The sequence below is a fragment of the Agelaius tricolor genome, unplaced genomic scaffold (genome assembly GCF_023055355.1).
Source record: "Agelaius tricolor isolate 1412-34295 unplaced genomic scaffold, bAgeTri1.0.p SCAF_39, whole genome shotgun sequence".
NCBI lineage: Eukaryota > Metazoa > Chordata > Aves > Passeriformes > Icteridae > Agelaius > Agelaius tricolor.
The window spans coordinates 2,635,951-2,661,947 of record NW_027269299.1 but is presented as its reverse complement, the minus strand read 5'-3'; the positions used below and the strand labels follow the sequence as shown (position 1 = coordinate 2,661,947).

Below are 25,997 nucleotides of genomic sequence, written 5' to 3'. Positions count from 1 at the left end.
GAGCAGGAAATTGGGGAATCCCATTCCTGAAGCCCGGCCCGTGGAAGCCGAGCATCCCAGCTGGTGCCAGCCCTGGTGTCCATGGCAACCACCCCTGGCATGGGGTCTCCATGGATCTGCCAAGGGACTGAGCATAGCAACAAGGGGCTGGTGATGGTTTCCATGGAAACTGACTACAGCAACAGGGTCCTGGTGATGGTTGCCTGCTAAGGATCAGATTTGTCACAGGCCCTCAGAGGAGTTCCATGGGATCTTTCCAAGAGTCTCCAGGCTGTTCCAGAGCTGGAATGTCACAGGTAGAGACAGGGGCTCCATGGAGACCTCCCAGGCCTTTCTTGGGATGGTAAAGAGCCCTGTGGTCAGAGGCTGTCACAGCCATTCCATAGTGACATCCCAGGGCACCTTGGGCTGCAAAGGCACCGATCTGTCACAGGCACTCACGGGGGCTCCACGGTGACATCCCAGGAGTCCCCAGGCTGCCAAAGAGCCGGGATGTCCCAGACACTCACAGGGGTTCCTGTCATGGGCACAGTGGGAGCTTCAGGCAAAGTTTATTAGAGAAGCTCTTGTTGGGTCACGAGGTGCAGAAACGAGCCCCAATAGCCCCCACAGATCCCCAAATGTCACCATTGAGTCAGAGATGACACAGACTCAGATCAGAAGGCTAAGGGCTAAAAGCCACCCATTTATTCAATCCTCTTCCTTTTGACCTTGCTTTTCTACAGGTGGATCTCTTTGGTCATTTAATCAACACTTTCACATGATTGGCTGATAAGGACAACCCCCTTCAGTAAACAACTTAATGGAAAAAACAACCTATTACAGACACCACCTGTCTATAATTTACAATTCTTTCTCTCCAGCTTCTTAATGGTTCCCAATCTAATTAATGGGAAAACTCTCTTGATTTCTTTGTCTCTGACCAGACTCTCATATTCACAGAAAAATACCCCCAAGGACCTCCAGGCTTTGTAATCTCCTTCTGTGAGAAGAGCCTTGGAGCAGCTGGCTCCAATCGCAGCCTCAGACTTTTACAGAGTTCATGGGTAAAGAATTATCAAGGTGAAATTTAACCTTTAGCATTTGTCCCCCAGGATTAAGGATGACAAAGCATATAGATTTATAAAAAATTTCTATTATCTATTATGGTAACAATTAGACAGAATTATCTTAATCAGAAATATTTAGTCCAAGGAATAAGACCTGTAACATATTATATTATATTATATTATATTATATTATATTATATTATATTATATTATATTATATTATATTATATTATACTAATTTATAGAAAGCACTCAGAAGGGATTTCAAAGCAATTTTATTAAAGGAAAAGAAGCTGTTTTTAAGGAGAGATTGATGTCACTCCCACAGACCAATGACCATGGGCAAATTCCTTTGGCTCAGCCTGGAGCAGTGACCTTGAAGGGTGTCCTGACGGGAGGAATCTCCACACCCCCCAGGAAGGGAAATGTCAGGGGATGCTGCCATTAAAATTTGGGATGGGGCTTTTCTAGTCTGAGGTGCTGCCCTGTCAGTCAGCTGTGCCCAGGCTGGGCCAGCTCAGCAGCTCTGCAGAAGCTCTCAGTGGTATCACTTGGTTGTTCCTTACTCTGGGGATTTTCCAGCACTGTCACAGCTTCAGCTCCCTCTGAGGATGTTGAACTTTGAGATGGAGGAGTCAGACTTGTTTCTGCAATATTCACCTGAAAAGCAGCGTGACCCCCCCCCCCCCCCTCCTTCATTTCCCACTGGGGGCTTGGCAAACAGGGCCTTGCTGGAGTTGTTGGAGCCCATTGCAGGCAGAGCCTCCTGCTCCAGCAGGAACTGCCTTTCCTGTGCCATCAGCAGGGCAGGTCCCGCTGCAGGAAAAGCCCCAGGCCAGCCCCAGCACAGGGAAGGCCTCGGGCACAAGGGCAGAGTGCCGTGCTGGGAGCTGTGCCAGGGAGAGCCTGAGGCACCAAAGGCACCTTGGCAGCAGCAGCTGCTTGCAGGCCATGGCCAGAAGCCTCCCTTGGCAGCCCGGCCTGGTGGCCACCACTGCAGAGCTGCTGCCTCAGGGCTCATTCCTGGCTGGCCTCTGAAAAGCCACTTGTGCTCCAGGAGCCTGACTGGGAAGCCATTTGCCCGCTCATTCCTGCCTGGGCTCTGAAAAGCCACTTCTGCCCCAGGAGCCTGACTGCGAAGCCATTTGCCCCACCACCTCGGGGACAAGATATCAATGACAAAACTCTTCATGCCAGCAGAGCCAAGGCAGGGGCAGAGGAAAGGGCAGAACCAGGCCCAGGGGACAGGGCTGCCATGGTGATGGCTGTGAGGTCAGTGCCCCTGCAGCAGCCTGGCTGCCCTCAGCAGACATTCTGGCCAGAAGCGTTGTGAGGGCACCCAGCACATCAGAGAACCCACACTGCAGGAATTCTGTCACTGGGGAGGGCAGGGAGTTTCACTGGGTCAGGTTGCACAAAGCTCCTGATCTTGGTCAGTTCCTGGGATGGGGCATCCACTTCTCTGGAATAACTCTTGCAGTTTTTTGCCACTCTTATAATTCTAAAATTTTTCCTCTTTCTAACAAATGTACATCCACCCTCATTCAGTTTAGAGATATTGACCCTTGTGTTGTCACTGCAAGATTTAGGAGAAAATACCTTTGACCACTATTTTTCCATTTTCACAGACCTTGGAGAGGACCCAAAAATCTCCCAAGATGGGGTTTGGAGGTCTCATCACAAAACCAGCAGGGAGAGGCTGATGGCTTTGTGCTCAGCGGGGTGGAGACTGAGGACAGAACAGGAATAGCCTGGGAGGGATGGAAGGGTGGTTTTGGAGAGGCTGGAGCTTTCTTCCTAGAGGATATAAGCATGAGAAGAAAACAATAGCACCAAGGGCAGCTGGGGAGGCCCAGAGTGGACACCAGGAGAAAGGAATTTCCCTGCCAGGGCAGGGCTGTGGTGCAGCACGTCCCCCAGCAGGAGCCTGGAGCAGCCCAAGGCTTTGTGTGGGCAGGCAGAGGCAGACAGGAGGTAAAGCTGTCAGCAAAGGAAGGGGCCAGCCAGATGGAGCAGCCGGGGGATGCCCACAGCCTGCAGGGACAGAGGCGCAGGGCAGGGACACCGTAGGACAGCCTGGGCTGCACAGGTCACAGGGATGGGCAGCAGCTGCAAGACAGCCCTGACAGAGCCAGCTTGGGCAGCACTTTGGCCATGGCAGACACAAAGAGCACCAAAGCCCCAGAGGGTCATTAAAGCCCTTGTGCTGTGTCTGTGCTGCTGAGCTGGGCCGGGCTCCTGGCCCAGAGGCAGCTGCTGGCAAGGGCAGCAGAGCTGCAGAGAGACAGCTCTGGCCAGGAGCATCTCCTGTGCACAGCCCAGCAGGGCTGGGGCACTGCCAGGGCCCCTCAGGGACACCAGCAGGGCACAGACAGAGCTCACAGGGGCTCAGCACTGGCAGGGGCTGTGGCATGTCCCAGAGGGGGCTGTGTCACAGCAGCTCCTCTGTGGCTGTGTCATGGAGGCACAGAGCAGCTGTGATGTCAGCAAGGGGCTTTGTGACAGCACAGAGTGGGCTGTGTGAGGTCACAGATTGGGCTGTGACATCACAGAGTTTGTTGTGTGAGGTCATCAAGCAGCTCTGGCATCATAGAGCTGACTGTGATGTCACTGGCTGGGCTGTGACATCAGAGGGGGCTGTATCACATCACAGTGTTGTCTGTAATCACTGAGTGGGTTGTTACATCACAGAGCAGACTATGACATCAGAGGGTGGATGTATGACACCACAGAGTTGGTTGTGAATCTCAGCGCAGTCTGTGACATCATAGAGTGGGCTGTGAGATCACTGGTTGGTAATGTGACATCATAGAAAAGGCTGTGATGTCACATGGTGGTGATGTGACATGATAAGAGTGGGCTGTGACATGGAGTGCATTGTGACATCACAGAGTGGGTTGTGAGGTCACAGAGCAGACTTTGCCATCATAGTGGGCTGCTCTGTGATATCACAGACCAGGCTGTGATATCATAAAATAGCACTGCGACATCACAATATTGACTGTGACATCATAATGTGGCCTGTGACATCACAAGGGGCTGTGTGACATCACAGGGGCTGTGTGAGGTCACTGGGGAGGTCACTCTGCCCCGGCCCCCCTCACAGTTCCCTCCAGAGCAGTCCAACCCTGCTCGTGCACAGCAGGGTCCCCTATCCCCCCGGCTCCCCCCACCCCCGGCGCCGCAGCCTCCCCCAGAGGATGTTCCACGAGATCGACCCCAGAGCCTGACACGGGGACGGGGGTCCGGGGCCCTGGGGGTGGCACAGGGGGACAGGGACCCCCCGGCAGCGTCCCCGTGTCCCCCAGGGCCAGAGCCTGGGCCAGGGCTCCTTCACCCTGCTACCAACGAGGCCTTGAGAGCACTGAAAAAATCCCCAGCAAGGGAGCAGCAAAAACCAGATTTAATATTAAGCAACAGCAGCACAAAGTTCCTTGGCAAGAGTCACTCTGCTCCTGACTGGACCCTTCAGGCACACCAAGGAAACAAAGCAACAACAAAACCAAACCAAATCCAGGCAATCAAACCTGAACTGAACCGAGAACTGTCCCTGTGTGTGTGTGTGTGACACAAGGACAGGGAGGGCAAGGATAACAGGAATACAGCCAAAAAGGTAAACCGAGGTGAAATTTAAAAGGACTTAACTTAACCTTAACTGATACTATCAACTTCACAATTTAGCAAATGAACATCACTTAACAGTACTTAACCTAACTTAAAACCAATGACCCAATAATTTAACACAGGAATAACACTTAACAAAACTTAGCTAATAACTTGAATTAAACTTAATATCTTAGCAAAAGAACAACTCTTAGCAGCATTTAACTTAGCTTAGATCTCCTGACTTAACCTTACTTACTGCTATCTGGATATCTGAGTGACTCAGCTATCCAAGGCACTCAAACCCCTCAGAGAGCAGCATTTCTGCCACATTTCCCCAGCACAGGCGCTCCTGTGTGCACACAGACACAAAGAGTCAGTGCAAGGCACCTGGGAGAAATTCCCCTGAGGCCAGGAAATGCTCCCTGTGGATCCTTTGGCAACTCCCCAGCGGGTGAAGGGTTATGCCTGGAGGAGTGGGGGGATCGGCCCAGGCTCCGTCGTTGTTGGGGATCCCCGAGTGCAGCAAATGGGAGAGTTCCCGGCTCTGAGAGGCCCCACTCAGAGGGAGTCGCTGGCCCAGGAGAGCTCCAAGGGCTCCTTCTGGAGCGCTGTTTGCAGGGCCCCAAGAGAGGGGCTTCAGTCCCAGCAATGGTTCATCCTGGCCACACTTGGCATCAACAGCTTTCTTTGGCAGGGTGAGAACAGGGATGTTGTGCCACTGAGGGAACAAAAGCAGTTCCCAGGGCTGCTCCTACAGAAAGCAGGAGCTGGTTGGGCAGCAGCAGTGCCTGGAGCAGACAGTGTTTGTGATGAGCTGCAGAGGAGCTGAGCCCAGGGGCTGTTGGCCAAGGCCGAGCCCCAAGGAGCATTTCTCAGCTGGCAGGGCGGCCTGAGAAGGGGAGGGGGGAATGCAGCAGCACAGGGTCATGGAACCAAGGGAGCATTGTGACACTGTGGGGCCCTGTGACACCAAGGGACCATTGTGACACTGTGGGGCCTCATGGAATCATGGAGAGCACTGTGACATTGCTGGGCCTCATGGAACCAAACGGACGGTACTGACGCTCTGTGGCTCCAAGGAATGGAGGGATCATTGTGACACTGAGAGGCCCCATCAGACCAAGGGTCCACTGTGACACCGCAGGGCCTCATGGAACCGTGGAGACCATTGTGACACCTTGAGGTGTCATGGGACCAAGGGGCCATTGTGACACTGCGAGACCCCATGGAGCCAAAGGTTCATTGTGACATTGCAAGGCCTCATGGAACCATGGAGACACCATTAAGACACTTCATGGCCTCATGGAGCCAAGGGGCCATTGTGACACTGTGGGGCACCATGGAACCAAGGAGTCCATTGTGACACTGAGGGGGCTCATGGAATCCTGGAGACCATTGTGACACTATGAGGCCCCATGAAATAGGCAAAGCATTGTGACACTCTGAGGCCTCATGGAACCAGTGAAACCACTGTGACCCTGGGGGTCCCCACACACCCCAGAGGAGCATTGTGATACTGTGGGGCCTCATGAAACCAATAGGCCTTTGTGACACTGCTGGGCTACATGGAACCAAAGTTCCACGGTGACACAGAGGGGCCCCTTGTCATCAATGTCCATTGTGACACGGTAGAGCCAAAGGAGACTATTGTGACACCAAAAACCCTCACAGTTCAAAAGTCCATTGTGACACTGCAGGGCCTTCTGGAAACTTGGACCCACTGCAACGCTGTGGAACCCAATTGAACCAAGGGTCCATTGTGACACTGCTGGATCCCATGGAATCAAGGCACCATTAAGACATTATGGGGCACCATAAAGCCAAGGGAACATGGAACAGGTCTGGCTGGTTTGGCCTCCCAGGGACCACCTGACTGGTCTAGCTGGCCTTGGCATGTTGAGGGGCTCTTCTCATCTGCTGCTGAAACCCTGGAGCTCCATGCTTTCATTCCTATGGAAAAGAACTGTCCTTCTCAGCCAGATGCCCATGGCCAGAACTGGGATTTCACCTACAACATTCCCTATTGTGACAGACTGGAGGAGATTGTTGGCTCAGAACATTTAATGTGCGGGCGGGAGGAAGGGGCAGGTCCAGCCTTGCCCTGCCCTGGAACCCCTGCCCTGCCCTGCCCTGGAACCTCAATCCCCCCAGAGCCTCTATCCCAGCCCAGCAGTGGCTGCCAGTCCCTGGCACAGCACAGGCAATGCTCCACAGCCACCTCTGCAGCCCCAGCCCAGCTCCTGAGGGACCAAATGAGCCCAAGCCCCACCTGGGGGAAGGGCCCAGCAAGACCAAGGAGTATTGAAGGCTGACCACAAGGCAAGCACACATCTTGACCCTACCTACTCTTAGAATTTCCATCTGAACAGTGCTGGAATCCAGGAGTAGGTAGCTGTGTGTGTGCTTCTCTGTATATTTTTTGTTTTTCTCTGTCTGTGTCTATTTCTTCTATTTCTGCTCTGTTGCAAATTGCAAATCTTAAGTAAGTTAAAACAGAACAGGCTTAGAGTTTGTGAAGGTGAATGGTCCAATTTAAAGCTTTGATAAGTGGTTTTTGTTTTTCATTGAATGTCATATCAAACCATTTGCCAAGTTTCCATAATTTTCTCATATTACTAGTAAAGGCTGTTTAGATCTTTTGAGCTCCTGACGATCTCTTGTCAGAATTTCTCCAGTGTGTCCCACTCAGAGGACACAAACAAATGTAATTCCTTTTAAATGTCTCCTTGAGAGAATTGTTTCCGGATTGAGGGTCAGGGCTTGTGTGTCCTGCTTGGCCCAGCCCAGGCAGGGCTTTCCCAGCCCCATTCCACACTCCATTGCCCAGCTGGAGCCGCTGGTGCCTCTGAGTTGTGCTGCCCCAGCCCCAGGGACGCTCTCCTTGTCTGCCCATTCCCCCACGGTCTCTGGGCAGGGATGGCCTCAGTGGGGGCTGCTGACATCCTCAGCAACTTGGAGGCTGCTGCTGAATTTCACTGCTCCAGAGGCTTGTTCAGCCTTCAGCTCTTCAGTGCAGGAATTCAGTGCCCCAGGGCTCATTAACATTCAGAACACCTGAACAAGCCAAGCCTCTGGGAATCATTTCATTTAATTTCCAAAACTTTTGTGGTTAATTCAACACATTTCAGAAGTGTATTCAAAGTGAAGTTATTATATTTACAAAGACAGTGAGAAATTTTTTTTTTTAGGTCCTGTTTAGGTTTATTTTCCTTTTAATTCATTGACATGAGCAATCTCCAATTGTCACTGAATCTAAGCACCTCCTCATGCAATTTGAATGGATATGAAAATCAAGACCCTCCATGTCTGACAATCAATCAGACTCTGTCCCTACCCCCAGCCCACCATTTCCCCCATCCAAGCCCTGACACTCAGAGCAGCCTTGTGCAAATCTGAGCTCCCTCCAGCCCACACTGGACATGGCCAATAGACCATAGCTGAACAGGATACAATTTAATAACAATCACACAATTACAATAAAAATCACTCAATTAAAAACTCTTCAATGAGCTATGTGCAACATCCCAGCAGCATCTGAGTCCACCATCCACAAGGGATTTCCATACTAGATTTAATTTCAGACAAACATTGTTCTGTGAGCGAGATAAATACAATTAAGTTCTTGTATCAGGATGCTCGTCCTGGAGTGGGGGCAGAACACCTTCAACAATTCCTGATTTGCAAAGCTGTCAGTAGTGGATAGAGAAGGGAGGTCAGGCTGCTTTTGGTGCTGAGGAAATGCTGAAACAGCCTGACTCATTTCACCTCCTCCTCTCCTGGCTGAACTCCCCTCTTTCCCCTTCCACCCATTGGCTTTTGTCTCCCACCAGGCCCCCGGTGAAGAGCCTGGCTCTGTGTTCCCCATCCCCTCCTCGCTGGCACTGCCAGGCTGGGATGAGGAGCCCCTCAGCCTTCCCTGCTCCGGGCTGGACAAGCCCAGCTCCCTCAGCCTCTGCTCACAGCCCAAGGGCTCCAGCCCCACCTTGGAGGCCCTTCCCAGACCCTGCTCCAGCTGCCAGACATCTTTCCTGCCCTGGGCAACCCAATCCAGGCCACAGGGACCTGGATAATCCCCGTCCTTGATGTCCTGGTCACACAGCCCTGGCCCCTTGTCCCCATGTCAGGTTCTGGGGTGGATCCTGTGGAACATCCTTTGGTGGAGGCTGTGGCTCCAGGTGGGCCGGGGGGATCCCGGGGGACAGGGACCCCGCTGGGCATGAACAGCATTGGACTTGTTGGGAAAAACTGTGAGGGGGAGCTGGGGCAGAGTGAGCAACCCAGTGACCTGACACAGCCCTGCTGGGATGGCACACAGCCCCTCTGGGATGGCACAGCCTGCTCTGTGAGCTCACAGCCCCTTCTCTAATGTCACACAGGTGGTCTCTGATGTCACAGCCTGCTCTGTGATATCATATAGGCAGTCTATGATGTCAGAGCTGCTCAATGACCTCACATCCCCACTCTGTGATGTCATAGCCCACTCTGTGACCTCATGTTAACAGATGATCAATTGTCTCCACCAGGTGAGCTGACACCTGGAGCTTGTTTTCCAAAACCCCAGGCCTATGGAAACCACACAAGGCCCATTGTGTGAGAAGGGGAACTGGAAGTTCAGCAGCCTCAGGGTCCTGCCAGCTCAGCCAGGCCCACTGGAACATTGGGGTCCACGACCACCAGGGACCACCAGAGAGACCCCCAGGACAGAAGAAAGCATGGGTAAAGGGGAGAGGAAATATGTCAATGATTTTGGGGAAATGATTATCACATGTATGTTTAGTCCAGGACAATCAATGAATGTGTGAGCAAAATACAGAAAATAAACAGAAACTTTCCTGTACTCAGCATGCACAGCTTTGAGAGGAGCTCTCCCCCATGCATCCAGCTGAATAAAGAATGCTGCTTCTTAATGCTACACTGGTGTTAAGGAGTCTTCTGGTTTACTGAATTTTTGGTAACACTCCCACTGCCAAGGAAAGCTCTGTCTGCTGCTGTTCACAGACAGAGAAGGGCTGGGGGCAGATGTGGGGCTCAGAGGCTGCCTGGGGCACAGTGACCATGAAATAATCAAGAGTTCAATGTTCTGTGAAAAAAGGAAAGGCAGCAACAAAACTTCTACACTGGAATTAGGAAGGGCAGACTTTGGCCTGTTTAGGATGCTGATTGGGGGAGTACCGAATCAGGTAGTGATTTTTAAAGGAGAAAGAGCCCTTAAAATCCAAGGGGTCCAGGAAGGATAGACACTTTTCAAGAAAGTAATCTTACGGGGAAGGAGCAGCCTGTCCCAGTGTGGCAAAAGATGAGCTGGTGAGGAAAATGACTGGCCTGGCTGCCCATGGAGCTTTTGTGGGAACTTAAGGGAAAAAAGAGGATGCATCATTTTGAAAAGAGAAACAGGCGACTCATAAGGTGTTTAAGGATGTTGTTCAATTATGCAGAAAGAAGAGGAAAGAGGTTAAAGCCCAATTAGAGCTTAATCTGGCCACTTGTGTGAAAAATAATAGGAAATGTTTCTATAAATAAATTAGTAGCAAAACACTGGATAAAGAGAACCTCTACTCTTTATTGGATGCAGTGGAGAATTGAGTAACTAAAGAAACATCTGAACTGTTTAGCATCTTGTCTGGCTCAATTTTCAGTATTAGGACACGTTGCCCTCAGGACAAGTGTTCTCCTGAGCTGGTAGATGGGCACAGGGAGCAGAACAGCCCCCTGGAATCCAGGAGGAAGCAGCTGCTGACCTGCTGAGCCACTCAGGTGCTCACAGGTGTACGGGATCTGATGGGATCCATCCCAGGGGGATGAGGGCGCTGGTGGATGAGCTCCCCAGGCTGCTCTCCATCATTTACCATCAGTCCTGGCTCAGCAGGGAGGGCCCAGAGCACTGGAGGTGCCAGTGTGAGCCCATCCCCAGGAAGGGCTGGAAGGAGGAGCTGGGGAACTCCAGGCCTGTCAGCCTGACCTGGGTGCCCGGCAAGGTTATGGAACAGATCCCCTTGAGTGCCATCACAGGGCACCCACAGGATGGCCCAGGGATCAGAGCCAGCCAGCTCAGTGGATTTAGGGGTGGCAGGTCCTGCCTGACCAACCTGGTCTCCTTTTATGCCCAGGTGACCCACCTGTGGATGCGGGAAAGGCTGTGGATGTTGTGTGCCTGGACTCCAGCAGAGCCTTTGACTCTGTCTCTGACAGCATTCCCTGGAAAAGCTGCAGCCCACGGCTTGGGCAGGTTCCCTCCTCGCTGGGAGATTTAAGAGCTGGCTGGAAGCTGGGCCCAGAGAGTGGTGGGGATGGTGCTGCACCCAGCTGGTGTCCAGGCACTGGTGCTGTCCTCAGGGATCTGTGCTGGGCCCAGTCCTGTTTAATATCTTCACTGATGGTCTGGGTGAGGGGATCGAGTCCAGCATTCACAAATTGCAGATGGCACCAAGCTGGGTGTGAGTGTGGATCTGCTGGAGGGTAGGAGTAGGAGGGCTCTGCACAGAGCCCTGGACAGGCTGGATCCAGGGCCCAAATCCAACAAGGTGAGGTTTAACAAGTCCCAGTGCCGGCTCCTGCACTTTGGCCACAACAACCCCTGCAGCTCTACAGGCTGGGGACAGAGAGGCTGCACAGCAGCCAGGCAGAAAGGGACCTGTAGGGACTGATGGACAGCAGGCTGGACATGAGCCAGCAGTGTGCCCAGGTGGCCAAGAAGGCCAATGGCTCCTGGCCTGGATCAGGAATGGTGTGGCCAGCAGGAGCAGAGCTGCTGTGCCAGCACTGATCTGCCCCAGCTCTGCACACAGACATTGCTGCTGCAGCTCCAGAGAAGGGAACACAAGGGGATCTCTGGAAAAAACTTTCCTGGGAGATCCTTTAGTTTCTTTAAAGCCACACGGAGTGCAGCCCCTCACCGACACAATCTGTGGCCACAGGGAAGATGGAGAGAAACAAAATGATAAATGGCAAAACCAATGGCTTTTCTTTGTGGACAATATTAAAAAACTGAAACATGCGGGAAAAAAGAACAAACCCACAACCAAACCCAAAAGAATTATCAAAGGTGATTTATATTCCATGGCCTGTCCCTGCTGCAGCCCCGGCACTGCCACCCCCAGGGCTGTGCCCGGCCCCGAGAGCACTCAGGCCCTGCAGCAACACCAGGGCCACCAGGGCAGCGGGGCAGGGCCACGGCAGCAGCACTGGCAACACCAAGTGCTGCTGCTGCTGCTGCTGGGCACAGCTGCTGGGCCAGCACTGATCTGCCCCAGCTCTGCACACAGACATTGCTGCTGCAGATCCAGAGAAGGCAACAAAAGGGCATCTCTGCAGAAAACTCTGCTGGGACATCCTTTAGCTCATTTAATGCCACCGAGAGCACAGCCCCTCATTGACACAGTCTGTGGCCACAGGGTAGGTGGAGGGAAACAAAATGAGAAATGGCACAAACAATTACATTTATTTGTGGACAAGATTAAAAACCTAAAATAAAAAGAGAAAGAACCTCCAAAATGAAACCAACATGTACTATCAAAGATGACTTTTATTACAAGTGATTTGCAGAAATTGGCCAGCAGTTTAATGTTTCTGAAAGCATCCAGTCATCAGTCTCCGCACTGCAGCCTTGAGCTCCTGGTTCCTCAGGCTGTAGATGAGGGGGTTCAGAGTTGGAGGCACCATCGAGTACAGAACTGAAAGGGCCAGATCCAGGAATGGGGAGGAGATGGAGGGGGGCTTCAGGTGAGAAATTGTGCCTGTGCTGATGAACAGGGTGACCACAGCCAGGTGAGGGAGGCAGGTGGAAAAGGCTTTGTGCCGTCCCTGCTCAGAGGGAATCCTCAGCACAGCCCTGAAGATCCGCACATAGGAGAAAACAATGAACACAAAACAGCCAAATACCAAACAGCCACTAACAGCAAGAAGCCCAAGTTCCCTGAGATAGGATTTGGAGCAGGAGAGCCTGAGGATTTGTGGGATTTCACAGAAGAACTGGGCCAGGGCATTGCCATGGCACAGGGGCAGGGAAAATGTATTGGCTGTGTGCAGCAGAGCATAGAGAAAGGCACTGGCCCAGGCAGCTGCTGCCATGTGGGCACAAGCTCTGCTGCCCAGGAGGGTCCCGTAGTGCAGGGGTTTGCAGATGGACACGTAGCGGTCATAGCACATGAGGGTCAGGAGGAAATATTCTGCTCCAAGGAAAAACATAAAGAAAAAGAGCTGTGCAGCACATCCTGAGTAGGAGATGGTGCTGGTGTCCCAGAGGGAATTGTGCATGGCTTTGGGGACAGTAGTGCAGATGGAGCCCAGGTCAGAGAGGGCCAGGTTGAGCAGGAAGAAGAACATGGGCGTGTGCAGGTGGTGGCCGCAGGCTACAGCGCTGATGATGAGGCCGTTGCCCAGGAGGGCAGCCAGGGAGATGCCCAGCAAGAGGCAGAAGTGCAGGAGCTGCAGCTGCCGCGTGTCTGCCAATGCCAGCAGGAGGAAGTGCCTGATGGAGCTGCTGTTGGACATTTGCAGTGCCTTGGCATGGGGATCTGTAAGAAAAGTAATCATGGAATAGTTGGGTTTGGAGAGGACTTGAAATATCCCAGCAGAGCCTGGGGGCACTTTCCCCCCACTGCCTGCCCAGGGCTCTGCTGCCTGGAGCTGTCCCTGCCAGCAGCTGCTTCCCTGTGCCCAGGGCTGGGCCCTGCCAGTGCTGCCAGAGCCCAGCCCAGCCCTGGGGGCTCAGCTCTGCCCTGCAGAGCCCTCCCAGCTCAGGCACTGCCCAGGGGCAGCTCTGGCTCTGCAGGCTCTGATGGCAACGTCAGAGCAACCCTGAGGAGGCTGGAAAAGCAACACGGATGCTACCTGTGAGGGGCCCTGTGCTGATTTCTGTCACTGACTGGTTTATTCAGATCTGAGAGAAAATTTTTCATTTTTCTCAGCCTGAACTGAGAGATTAATATTTATGTGCAATTTCCCATCCAGACAACCCAGAGCAGTAGAATAAAAAAGCAGGATTTTCCCTTTCATGCAGCCCCTACCTTGCTTTGCTCCCTGTATAATCTACTTGGAAATGTTCTGCAGTTCAATGCCATGCTGGGAGCAGTCCTGAACAATGCAGCATCCTCCCCACAAAAGGAGAACACTTCCAAGCCTCACCAGCTGTCTCCTCCCAGCCAGATCTTGTCCCCCAGTGCTGGCAGCAGCTGCCAGGGCTGGCTGAGAGCTGTCCCTGGCAGGCAGCAGAGTCCCTGCCCCAGCACAGCGCCCTGGGCTGCAGGACCCTGCTCTGCAGGACAGCCCTGGGCACCCCTGGCTGCTCTGCACAAGAGACAAGCAGAGAATGTACTCACAGGCTCTGCAGGCATTGGCATGTTCCAGCTTGAGGAGATGGCTCCAGGAGCTGCAGCTGCACTGTCCTGCAGCCAGAGGTTCCTGTGCCAAGGGCTGGCAGTGATTGTGCCCCAGGCACTTCTCAGCCCCTTCCCAGCCCTGACTGATTGAAGCTCTCTGTGCCTCTGGGCTGTGCCCGTGCTGGCTGCAGGCAGTGCCCCAGCCCTGCTGAGCTGGCAGAAGAGCTGCTCATCCAGAGAAATGTGCTTTTGAAGCTCTTCTTGGTGACCAGGAGCTGCCTCTGTGCCAGGAGCCCAGCCCAGCTCAGCAGCACAGACACAGCACAAGGACTTTAATCAGCCTCTGGGCCTTTGTGCTCAGGCCCTGAACATCAGTCCCTGAGAGGGAACTGAAGAAACCTCTGCAGAACTCCAAGGCAGAATCCAACTCCAAAATTTCTTGGACTTTTAATGGGTCCCAGTGAGGGACACAGCTGAGCAAGTGTCCCCAGGCCCCAGGCAGAGCAGAGAACTGCAGGCAGTGATGACAGGTGGGGACAAAGAGAAGCCAAGTCTTGGTGCCCTGGGGCACAGCAGGGTCTGTGCCACCATGGGCTGGGAGGAGACACCTTGTCCTGAGGCCCTGGGGCCTCCTGGCACAGCCCCAGCCAGGCTGGGCACTGTCAGCCCCTTGTGCTGCCCTCAGCATCCCCCCCTAGCCCACATCCCAGTGGCCTCAAGGATCTGCTGCAAGGAGTCCCTGGGGAGCCTTGCTCAGCAATGGCCCTGGGGGCTCCTTCATGCTCCTTGCAGGGACTGCAGGTTTTTCAAAGGACTTTGGCTTTGGCTTTTGCCTTGGAGTCTCTGAGAGGTTTGTGCAATCATGGCCTCCAATTATCTGCTCTAATTATTCCCTGGAGAGGCTTTGTTAGTAACAACACTCAGTGGGGCTCATTAATGCTTCAGGGTACTTCAGTTATTTGAAGGTACTTGGTGTTTCCCTTTTGATACAGACTCTATGAGAAAGATTGTGCCGTCACAGCCTCCAATTATCTACTTTAATTAGTCCCTGGAGAGCCTTTATCAGTAATGACACTCATGGGCTCATTAATGCTTCAAGGTACTTCAGTTATTTTAAGGTATTTGGTGTTGCCCTTTTGATACAGACTCTGTGAGAGGTTTGTGCAATCATGGCCCCAATTATCTGCTTTAATGAGTCCCTTGAGGGCTTTGTACTGACACTCAGTGGGGCTCATTAATGCCTTGAGATACTCAAGGTTTTTAAGGTACTTTGGATGTTCCTTTCCACTCTGAATCTCTGAGAGGTTTTTTCCAATTCTGGCCTCCAATTCTCCCCCCCCCCCCCCCCCCCCCCAAGGAGTCCATGAGGAGCCTGTGTTGGGGATGGACCTCAGAGGGACCCATTCATGCTTTGAGATACTCTGAGTTTTTCCTCTGACTTTGGCTCCTGGAAAGTTTTGTGCTATCTCAGGCCCTGAGGTTCCAGGGCCCAACTCCAAATGCACCACAGGGCTCATTAGGGTCAAGCAAGTCCTGATACACCATGGCTCTGCCTTGATGTCCCTCGGCTCTGGAGCGTTTATTAGGCAGATTTCCTTTTACAGTTGTGAAGAAATATTTCAATGAGCTTCTAAGAAATAAGTAATCCTATTTTCAAGAGTGTATTTTATTACTGTTCTCTTTAGAGAAGAGCTGATTGCAGCTTTCTGTGATTTATATTGATGTAGGGCCGCTCCTAAGGAGGTCTCACCACGTCAGAGAAGTTTTACCTTGAGAGCTGACCCAGTGTGGACAACCTTGTCCCACATTTCCCAACCTCATGTGAGAAACCATTTTCACTTTCAAAAATTTAAAATATTAAGATCTTATCGAAATATAACAGGAGACTGAATAAAGAAAATAACACAGTGCTGGGAGCAAAGGATTCAGTCACCATGTGCTCATCTACAAAATGGATGTTCTGTCTTTTATACCTCTGGCCCTTCCCAAAGTCTTGTCAATCGACTCCTTCTTCACTGTCCAGTGGTGGAGATCACTGTCTCACACCTTGATTGGAGGTCAGGTGTCACAGACATCTTTTCATGAAAAATCCTTTCTTTAGGATTTTTCCTCCTGAGAAGCTGAGAGGCCTCAGGTATAAAATGTAAACAATGGTTATCTGCTGCTGTGGAATGCAACAGGTGGATCTGTGATTGGTCTCATAGAGTTGTTTCTAATGAATGGCCAGTCACGGTCAGCTGGCTTGGACTCTCTGTCTGAGACAGAAGCTTTTGTTATCATTCTGTTCTATTCTTAGCTTAGCTAGACTTCTGATGAAACCTTTTCTTCTATTCTTTTAGCATAGTTTTAATGTAATATATATAATAAAATAATAAATAAACCTTCTGAAACATGGAGTCAACATTCTCATCTCTTCCCTCATCCAAGAACCCCTGTGAACATCACCACAGTCAGGTGCTGCCATAGGAACAAGCCAGCCCTCCCAAATGCCCCAACTACTGAGGCCATCCTGTGATAGCAATGCAAGGGGAGGGGAAGGATAACTATACATCTACAAAACTTCTCCTAACATGTATTTAATATCCAGCCCTTAATTGTGAGAGTCAACCATAGGATTACGCATCTATAACAAGCCCCCTTTTTCTTTTTCTATAAGTCATTTTGCTCAAACAGTTAAGTAAAAAATTTTCTTTGCCTCTTGAATGAGTCATACCAGCATCTGTTGATGTGGGCAAGGACAGTGGGAACAGGAGAAAAAATCTCAGGTTTTCCTTAGACACACTCATTTGGAATGGACAAAAGGGCATCCCAGAGGTCCAGTGTGGCTTTGACTCCCATCTACTGTGCCTATGTGGCTGCTACCCATAGTTGGTGCATCTTAGGGGTGAGTCCAGAGGCCAACTCGGTCCTGCCCTCCAGTCCCTGTTCAATTAAAAGACAACTGAGGAATGACAGAGGTCTGGTATGGCCTTTTGTCCCTACCTTACCATGCCCATGGGGTTGCTACCCACAGCAGGGCTATGGAGCCTTCTTGGTAGCAAACAAAGGGGCCAACCCGGCCTTGCCCTCCTTCCTTTGTCTTATTTTCTTGAAGAAGCTGTCCCATTACCTTTTGTGTACTTCTCCTCAACAGATGCTGGTAATTCTCACCCATGAAAACAGGAAGACAGTTCTCAAGCTGGCTGGGGGAAGCTTGACTCTGCTTTTTGGGCATCTTGGTGTTTTTCTGGTTGTCTCTCAGTCTCTGTTTTAGAGTCAATCTTGTTTCACCCAGCTTGGATGTTACAGTCCACTCTTTGGGTTCTTCTCCCAGGCCTTTGACTCTGTTGCCATGAGTCCATCCCCGCTCTGCAGCTCGCACAGCCAATTCGGTGGTGAGCAGTGCCTGAAAGGGACCTTCCCACTGAGGAGTTAGAGGCTGATCTCTCCATGGCTTAATCATCACCCAATCCCCAGGATTAATATTATGGATTCTGAAATCCAGAGTGGTAGTTTGAGGAATTGCCCCTTTATGTCTTAGCCCTTCTAAGGTTTGTGCTATAGACATCACTTATTCCTTGGCATTGGCTTCCCCTTCCTTATGGGTGGCAACCTTCTGGGGTGAGGTCAGGAAGGGAAACCCAAACATCATTTCATAGGGTGACACCCCCAGATCTGACTGGGATTGGGTTCTCATTCTTAATAAGGCCAAAGGGAGACATTTTATCCATGACATTCAGGTTTCAATCATTACCTTAACTAGAGCTCCTATAAGAGTTGGATTCATTCTCTCAACCTGACCAGAACTCTGTGGATGCCTTGGTGTGTGTAATTCCCATTTTACTGCCAGGGCCTGAACAACTTTCTGCAATATCTTTAATTTGAAGTGAGTTCCCCAGTCTGAATCAATTCTGTTTGCCATCCCATATCAGGGAATGATTGATTCTAGAAGTATTTTACTCACAACACTGGCATTGGCTTTCACAGTAGGTACCACCTCTACCCAATGAGTCAAGTGATCTACTATCACTGGCAAAAACTTCCACCATTGTACCTGGGGAAGCTCAGTAAAGTCTACTTGGATGTTTTGGAAGGGTCATAGGGCCAGTTCTCACCCTCCCCTGGGTGTTTTCCTCATGATTTTCTTATTCACTTGTTGACATATCACACACTGTTCAGTTACTTGCTTAGCTATTCTGAAAATTCCTGTGCATCCCCAGTCCCTTAGAAATTGATCACTGAGCACTTGTGTACCCCAATGTGTTGTTCCATGTATGCCTTCTAGCATTTTCTTGGCAAGGGGTTTATTGAACATTTGCCTCCCATCTGATACTCTCCACTTCTCTTTGTTATCTTTCTTGGCTCCTGTTTTGAGGAGTTCTTCCTCTTCTGTCCCACTGAATACAGGGACTTTTTGCATTTCTCTCATGGATGTTAATACTATTATTAGTTTTTCTGTCTCTGATTCAGTTGCCTTTTTATCTTCTAAATCGGCTAAATTGTTCCCTTGCGCCATTTGAGTCACCCTTTTTTGATGTCCTTTAACATACACCACTGCTACTTCCTCTGGTAATTGTAAGGTTTCTAACACTTCTAAAAAAATTTTTTTGGGAATCAGTCCCTTTCCCTTTGAATTTATTAGCCCCCTCTCTTCCCAAATTTTTACCAAAGGTATGCACTATTCCAAAAGTGTATTTTGAGTCCTGAATAGATTGTTCTCCTTTTCCATGCTAATATTTCCAGAGCTCATTTTAGGGCATACAACTCACATGTTTGGGCTGACCAGCTGGAAGGTAACTTTCTCTTTTCTGTGGCTACCAACCCTTCATGCACTGTAGCGTACCCCGATACCCTGTGTCCTTTATTACCTGTGAAGATCCATCGATGTACAGTCATTTTCCACCTTGGAGTGGTTGATCTGTTAGGTCCTCTCTTCCTTTAGTTTGATATTTTATAACCTCTAAGCAATTATGTATTAGTTCCTCACGTGGTTCTCCATACAAAAACTGGGCAGGGTTGAGTTGGTTACTCAGAATTAGCTCTAACCCATTATCTATTAAGATGGCTTCACACTTTAGCATTCAGCAATCAGTGAGCCATTTCTGTCTTTTGGCTTGGGATACTTCTAACTGAGCATGGGGTATATATTTTCAATTTTTTCAATAACCCTTAAGGTTAATATCTTGGTTTGAAAAGACAGGTACCCACTAAAGAAGGCAGGAGCCTCCCTTGAAATGGAAAATGTAAACCCCCCCACCTCATAATTATAATTTTGAAATTAAGAGGCTCTTAGGCAAAGATATTGGAATAGGAATAACAGTTCTTTACTAGGAAAACTAAAAATACAAATGTAATAGTACAAACAAAAAAATAACAACCTACTGACAGAGTCAGAACACCTGTTGGTCGGGTGTTGGCAGCAGCCCCATCGAATGGCAGCTGCAGTGCTCCTGCAGTGACAGGTGTGGTTCTGTTGGAGCAGGGATCCTGTAGAAGGGTGTAGCTTTCCTCTGAAAGTCCAGTGGTGGTGTAGATGGGCCTGGTCTTCCTCTGGGAATCCAGTGGGGCTGAAAGCTGCTCCTCTGGGAATCCAGTGGAAAAGCTGTACTGGTGTCCCAAAATCTCAGATTATATCTCAGTAGGAATGCTTGGCTCCTCACTCTGGGCAAAGCATCTCACAATGAGATTATGTAATTTTTATCAGTCATACAGTGAGACTCAATGGCCCATTAACAGAAGATATCTCCCCAGAGGGGGATTGATTGAGGCAGAGATAAAGAAAATTGCCCAGTTAACAGAAAAATTGCCCCACCTCTAAGAGGTAGGAATAGGATACACACCCAGCTACATCTTTCAACTTAAGACATTTACAAAAGTTGCCATTTTAAGTTCTAACTGAGTTTGGCCTCCCTAGTTTGTTTTTTTTCTATATGCTCTCGCAGCCCCCTTAAAAACTACCTGAGAGACCTGACCCTCCTTCCAAAGATGATACATCCTCTTTTTCATTCTTAAGTTCCTCCAAAACCTCCTTGCCCATCCCAGGCTGGGCATTTGCCTCGTCGACTTGTCTTTCAGCACACAAGGAGAGTCTGTTCTTGTGCTCTCAAGGTCTCTGTTTTGAAGCACGCCCACCCTTCCTGAACTCCTTTGTTTTTAAGGAACTCTCTCTCTCTGAATAAGTCTCCTAAACAGGCCAAAGTCTGTCCTCTGGAAATCCAATGTAAAAGCCTTATTGATGTTCCTCCTGACTTCACCAAATATTGAGAACTCTATGATTTCATGATCACTGTTCCCCAAGCAGCCTCCAACCACCACATCTCCCACCAGCCCATCTCTACTTGCAAACAACAAGATCTAACACAGTCCCTCCCCTGATGGGCTTACCCATCTGCTGCCACAAAAAGTTGTCCTCCACAAACCCTAAAAATTTCCTGGACTGCCTTTTTTCAGCTGTTTTAACTTCCCAGCAAATGTCTGGCGTGTTGAAATCAACAAGAACAAGAGCTGATGATCCAGAAACTTTCTCTAGCTGTTTATAGAATGAGTTGTCCATCTCTTCTTCCTGGTTGGGTGGACAATAACAGACTCCCAGTAGGATGTCAGCCTTGGTGGCCTTCCCCCTAATTCTCACCCACAGGCATTCACCTTCATCATCATTAGTTTCAATACCTATGGTGTCCAAAGCCTCCCTGATATAAAGGGCCACCCCTCCACCTCTTCTCCCTTTCCTGTCTCTCCTGAAGAGCTTGTAGCCATCCAGTGCAGCGCTCCAGCCATGTGAGTCATCCCACCACGTTTTCCTGATGCCAATTACATCACAGCTCTGCTGTTGGACTATGGCCTCCCGCTCTTCTTGTTTGTTACCCATGCTGCATGCACTGGTACACATGCACCTCAGCTGATTTCAGCCCTAACTCAGGCTTGCCACCCTTGGGCCTGCTTCCAGACAGCCAGATGCATCCCCTTCCCCCTTCAAACCTAATTTAAAGCCCTCTCAACGAGTTCTGCCAGTTCATGAGCAAAAAATCTTCTGCCCTTAACAGAGAGATGGATCCCATCTGGTTCCAGTAGAGCAGGTGCTGTAAAAGTTGCCCCGTGATCAATGAATCCAAAATTCTGCTGATGACACCAACCATTGAGCCACTTGTTAATAATGTGAGCTCTCCTATTCCTTTCACCATTTTTCTCAGCCACCAAAGGGCCTGAGGAAAAGACTACCTGTGTCCCTGTCCTATCAACCACTTGTCCCAGCGCCCTAAAGTCCCTTTTAATTGTGCTGACATTCCTCTTTTCAATCTCATCACTGCCAGCCTGGACTATCAGCAGTGGGTAATAATCAGAGGGCTGAATCAGCCCAGGCAGTCTCTCAGTAATATCCCATATCCAGGCCCCAGGGAGGCAGCAGACCTCTCTGTGGGGTGGGTCTGGTCGACATATGGGGCCCTCTGTTCCCCTCAGAAGGGAGTCACCCACCACGATTACCCTTTTTTTTCCTTTTTCATGTTGGAGGTGGTAATCCCTCTCCCAGATCAATCATAATTGGAAGGCTTACTGGGCAGATAATTTTCTTCTAAATCATCTGTCTGACTCTCTAGATCCATGGGCACATACCTATTCTGAAGTGGCACCTGACTAAGGGATGGGGGTTGGGAGGAGTTTTTATTAATAATTCCTCAAGCAAGGACCCATTTCCAGTCCCCTTCATCTACCAAGTGTTCTTCTATTGTGTGACAGTGGATTGCTCATCGTTCTCAAACGAGAATCCAAAATACACATTGACACAGCTTGAATCACATGCTAAAGATCCTCACTTCTTTATTTATGCAATTGATAAGCATAAATCATAATAAATAGAACTTTAGTTAAATTCTACACCATGCACCTCATGTCTTCCTCAGATGTGGTTGCAATCTGCTGTAATAGCAATTAAAAGGGAAGGAAATGAGGGCACCTAGACCAGTGATAAACTAAAGGTAATTTGGGATTATCACACTCTCTTTGAAAGTGTTTCCAATCTTGGTGACATCTTGTTAATGACACTTATTATCCCATTGATGGTAAAGCCACAGATTTTCTTTTACAATACTCTATGCCTTATATCCAATTATAGTGCTGATTAAATCCCAATGGAACTGTCCTCTATCTGTTAGAACATACAAGTGTGAGCCCCAAATGGGAGCAAATGGCCAACTGTGGATGTTGATGCCTGATGGACAGGAACAGCAAGGATTTATTTCTGAAAATAATACTATTAACAACTAAGACATTTGCCTTGACTTTTAAGAAAATGTCAATATCATGTTGAAACCCCAGTGACTGTACTTGCATATGCTGGAAATGGATGTATCTGTATGAGAACTCAGTGTGATTCTATGTTTACAGAAAACACCACCTGAGAGACATCTGATCCCTCTAATAGTGATATCTGTAGTTTTAGCAAAATGATGGGATGCAGCTTGAACAATTCAGCTCCCTCACAAATCAGCAATTGCTACAATCCAACTGCAGACTGTGTCAAGTTTCATTGCCTGGAGTGAATCTGGAATTGGCAAGAAACTGTTGCAATATGATGATCGGAGTCCATGCTGAAATGGACAACAGCGCAACAGACAAAGAACCCGCATTACCACCCATCGTCAGGCAGAGAAGATGCACCATGTCCTGGAAAGAGGGAAGAAAGATAGAGAGCATTGCTGGTGGGAAACTATTTTTGGATGGCCACCTAGAGCAACTGGAAGTTTGAATTTAATGTTGCATCCAATTGTAGTTTTGTTAGTTTTGGCTTTATTGTGTTCACTGCTTATAATCATCCTGTATACCCTGCCGGAAGATAAACCAAATTATATGCATCAAACATGTAAATCACCTACAACAAACTCAGTGCATTAAATGTTATATAATTTCACTATTTCTGACCCATTAATAAGAAAACCTATCAATTAATTGTACCCTTACCTCTAATCTGCAATATGCCATATAGTTATGACAAAGACACAAGAGATTCTTACCACTCAAGGAGATGGTAATGTTTATTAAATGTAGGTGCAGGGTAAAGAGACTCAAAGCTGGGCACAGGATATGAGGCGTGACCTCACCACTGCCCAGCACAGAGGGACAATCAGAGCCCTGGTCCTGCTGGCCACACTATGGCTGGCACAGAACACCAGGATGCCCCTGGCATATACCTGACCATAATTCCATCCTTCCCCACCCATCCTATGAAATAAAGAATGGACATTTTCCTTGGCCCTCCTTTGTTATTAATATTTTTCAAAAAAACACACTTTCTATAGTCTTTTCTTCTATAGTACCATCCAGATTTCCTTTCCTTTCTATAGTACCCTCCAGATTAAGTTCAAATGGAGCTTTTGCCTTCCTGATGATCTTTCTACAGGAGGTCAGGGCTGAGGGCTGGGACCCATGGTGGGCTGGGTGGGAAAAGCCCTTTGGCACTTTGGCTCAGGGCTTCCTTGGGGATGTTTAGGGGAGGAACACAAGGTGGGACAAGAGAGAGCTGCAGAACATTGAGAGAGGAACAAGAACAGGCAAAGTTGAGGGGCAAAGGCATTAAAAAGGCCTTTGTGCCCAGGGGCATCAGCATGGAAACCGCCAGGCCTCTGGGAGAAAGAGCGGCCATGCCCACCAGGCCTTTGTGACACGCAGTGACATCGGGCCCAGAGGCCATTGTGACCCGGGTACATGTCATGGGCCTTGGGGCTGCCAATCCCTGCAGTGGCCACTCCCAGGAGAGCAGCTCTCTGAGGAGGCAGCAGCTTCTCTGGAGGCAGCAGCTCCCCTGGGCGGTTGTGGCCAGTGTTCACCATGATGTGGAAGAAGGAGGAGGTGAATGCTCACGGCCAGCCCCGTGAGGGGCAGCCACTGCTGTACCGGCAGCGACAGGTGAGGGACAGGGATGGAGGGAGAGCCTGCAGTGGGACCTGGGGGAAGCCCTGGGGCAGAGAGAGCCAGGCCTGGCACCGGGCCATGCTCTGCGGAGGGGACAGCGCTGGGATGGCCCAGGCACAGCAATGCCCAGAGGCAGCGAGCCCAGCTGGGAACCCAGCCCGGCCTGGCTGCTGTGGCCAGCACCTGCCTTGGGGCCAGGCCTGGGCTTGATGAGGGACACCGTGCCCACACAGCCAACTCCATCCTGTGCTTCCTCCTGCTTCCCACAGGTGACCCACAGGCAGCCACAGGCAGCACCTCAGGTCACCTGGATGACCATCACGCCCATCCCTGGGGACAGGCCGACTCTGTTCCCCAAACCCATCCGGTCACGGAGCCCCACCTGGTCCTGCACACGCAGGGGCAGCCAGGAGGGCAGGCGCTCAGTGCCCCACAGCCATGTCACAGGGCCACAGAGATTGTCTGTGTCGGACTTGCCACCTCTCCACGGCCCTAAGGTGACACTGGCACCTCCAGGCCAGCTCAGTGGTCAAATGTCCAGCGTGTCCACTGACAGTGCCAAGCTTCCCCCTCTGCCAGCAGCAGCAGCAGCAGCAGCCTCTGGATCCTCTCCCAGAGGCACAGCCTGTGCTGTGGGCCCCATGACCTGGGGCCAGCCAGAGCGTGTGCCACCTTCTCCATGGGGCACTCTGGCTGCAGGCAGAGCCCAGGGAACGCCTTCCCTGGGGAGCAGAATGGAAGGGCTCTGGCAGGGGTCAGCGGCAAGGCCGGGCCACCGCCTGCCCCCCGTGACACCTGCACGTGGCGCGCCGCTCCGCACGGGGGCCCGGCCGGCCTGGAAGCACCTAGGGTGCTCTGGGAAAGAGGGGGGCATTGAGGTGCAGGAAGGGCATGGTGGCCACATCTACAAAGACCTTTTTGGAGGCCTCAGCCCACACCTGTCAGAAGACAGGTCCATCATGTCCACCTGCAGTCACAAACAGTCAAGCGCCCACCAAGAGGTGGATGCAGAGCCCCAGGAGCTGCCCAGTGCTTCCAGCTCAACCAAAGGCTCCACAGAAGAGGCAGCAAAGTGCTCTGAGCTCCCTTCCCCTGCCCAGTTGGCAGAGCAGAGCTCTGTCTCTGGAAACTCACAGCCCTGGGACACTCCTGTCAAGGGGCTGGAGGAAAAGCGAAAGGAGGAAGAGCTCCCAGAAGCACAGGCTGCAGGAGAGTGGGACAGCGACCTGCAGAGTTTGTGGCTGGCCCTGTTCTTGAAGGAGAATGAGGTAGAGGCAGAAGCTTCTGCCCTGGCTGGAGATCCCTGGGACAAGGGCCACAGCAAGCTCCTCCTCACATCAGTACCTGAGGAAAGCTCAGGCTTCTCAGCTTCTCCTTTCTCTGGAGGCCCCTGTGAGCAAAGGGCAACTGGTCAGCCAGCCAAGCATGCTGCACTTCACAAGCAGCTGTGCATGGGGCCTGAGGATTTGCTACAACTTAGGAGAGAAAAGAGAGAGGAGCTGGAGAAGCTGGAGGAAGAGAAAATGCATGCAGAGCTCTTTGGAGACACCTCCTCCTCCATGAGCAATGAAGAAAGCCCCATGACATCCAGCTACAACCTCAGGGATCCATCAGGTGCCACCCTGGAACCAGCTGCAGACCCCTTGGTGCCACTCAGCTCTTGCTGTGTGACCAAAGAGGCCACAGCAGAGACACAAAATTGCTCAGAGCCTGTGTCTCCTGAGCTGTTTGCAGACTTGGGCTCTGACTCTGAGGACTCACCATGCCTGGAAACTCTGCTGAACGAGCTCCTGGAGAAGAGGGAGCAAGAAGTGGCAAGAGAGAGGGACAGAGAGGTAGAGAGCCCATTGTCACTCCCACCGCGAGACCGAGAGTTAGAGCCAGTGCCTACGTCTCCAGGCAGTGACCTCAGCGACCAGGGGCACGGCGAGCCTCTCCGCAGGGCTTTGCTCAAAGACCCAAATGTGTCTGTGGGTTGTGCCCCGCCTGCTGACCCTGCGGAGGAGGCAGAAGAAGCAGGCATGGAGGCTGGCCGTGCCCAGGCCGCCCCTGCCCAGGCAAAGCCCTGCGGGCAGGAGCCGCCGGCAGGAGCTTGCCCGGAGCCTGCCCAGCCCCTGGCACGCAGCGTTCCTGCCCGCCC

The 25,997-nt window shown here is 50.8% G+C and overlaps 2 protein-coding genes across 2 annotated transcripts in view; one reads left to right on the top strand and one right to left on the bottom strand.

Annotated features, from left to right (window-relative positions):
- Nucleotides 1-25,997, top strand: part of LOC139603513 (zinc finger protein 594-like) — a gene marked incomplete at its 5' end in the record, with an annotated part of 428,549 nt that overhangs the window by 1,189 nt on the left and 401,363 nt on the right. The gene's annotated exons all lie outside the window — the stretch shown is intronic.
- LOC139603504 (olfactory receptor 14A16-like) lies at nucleotides 12,213-13,145 on the bottom strand. The gene has a single exon (XM_071454468.1). It carries the CDS (start codon nucleotides 13,143-13,145, stop codon nucleotides 12,213-12,215), a length of 933 nt encoding a protein of 310 aa, XP_071310569.1.

Excerpts from the sequence above, each read along its gene's own strand:
- LOC139603504 (XM_071454468.1), bottom strand. The coding sequence starts at position 13,145 with ATGTCCAACAGCAGCTCCATCAGGCACTTCCTCCTGCTGGCATTGGCA.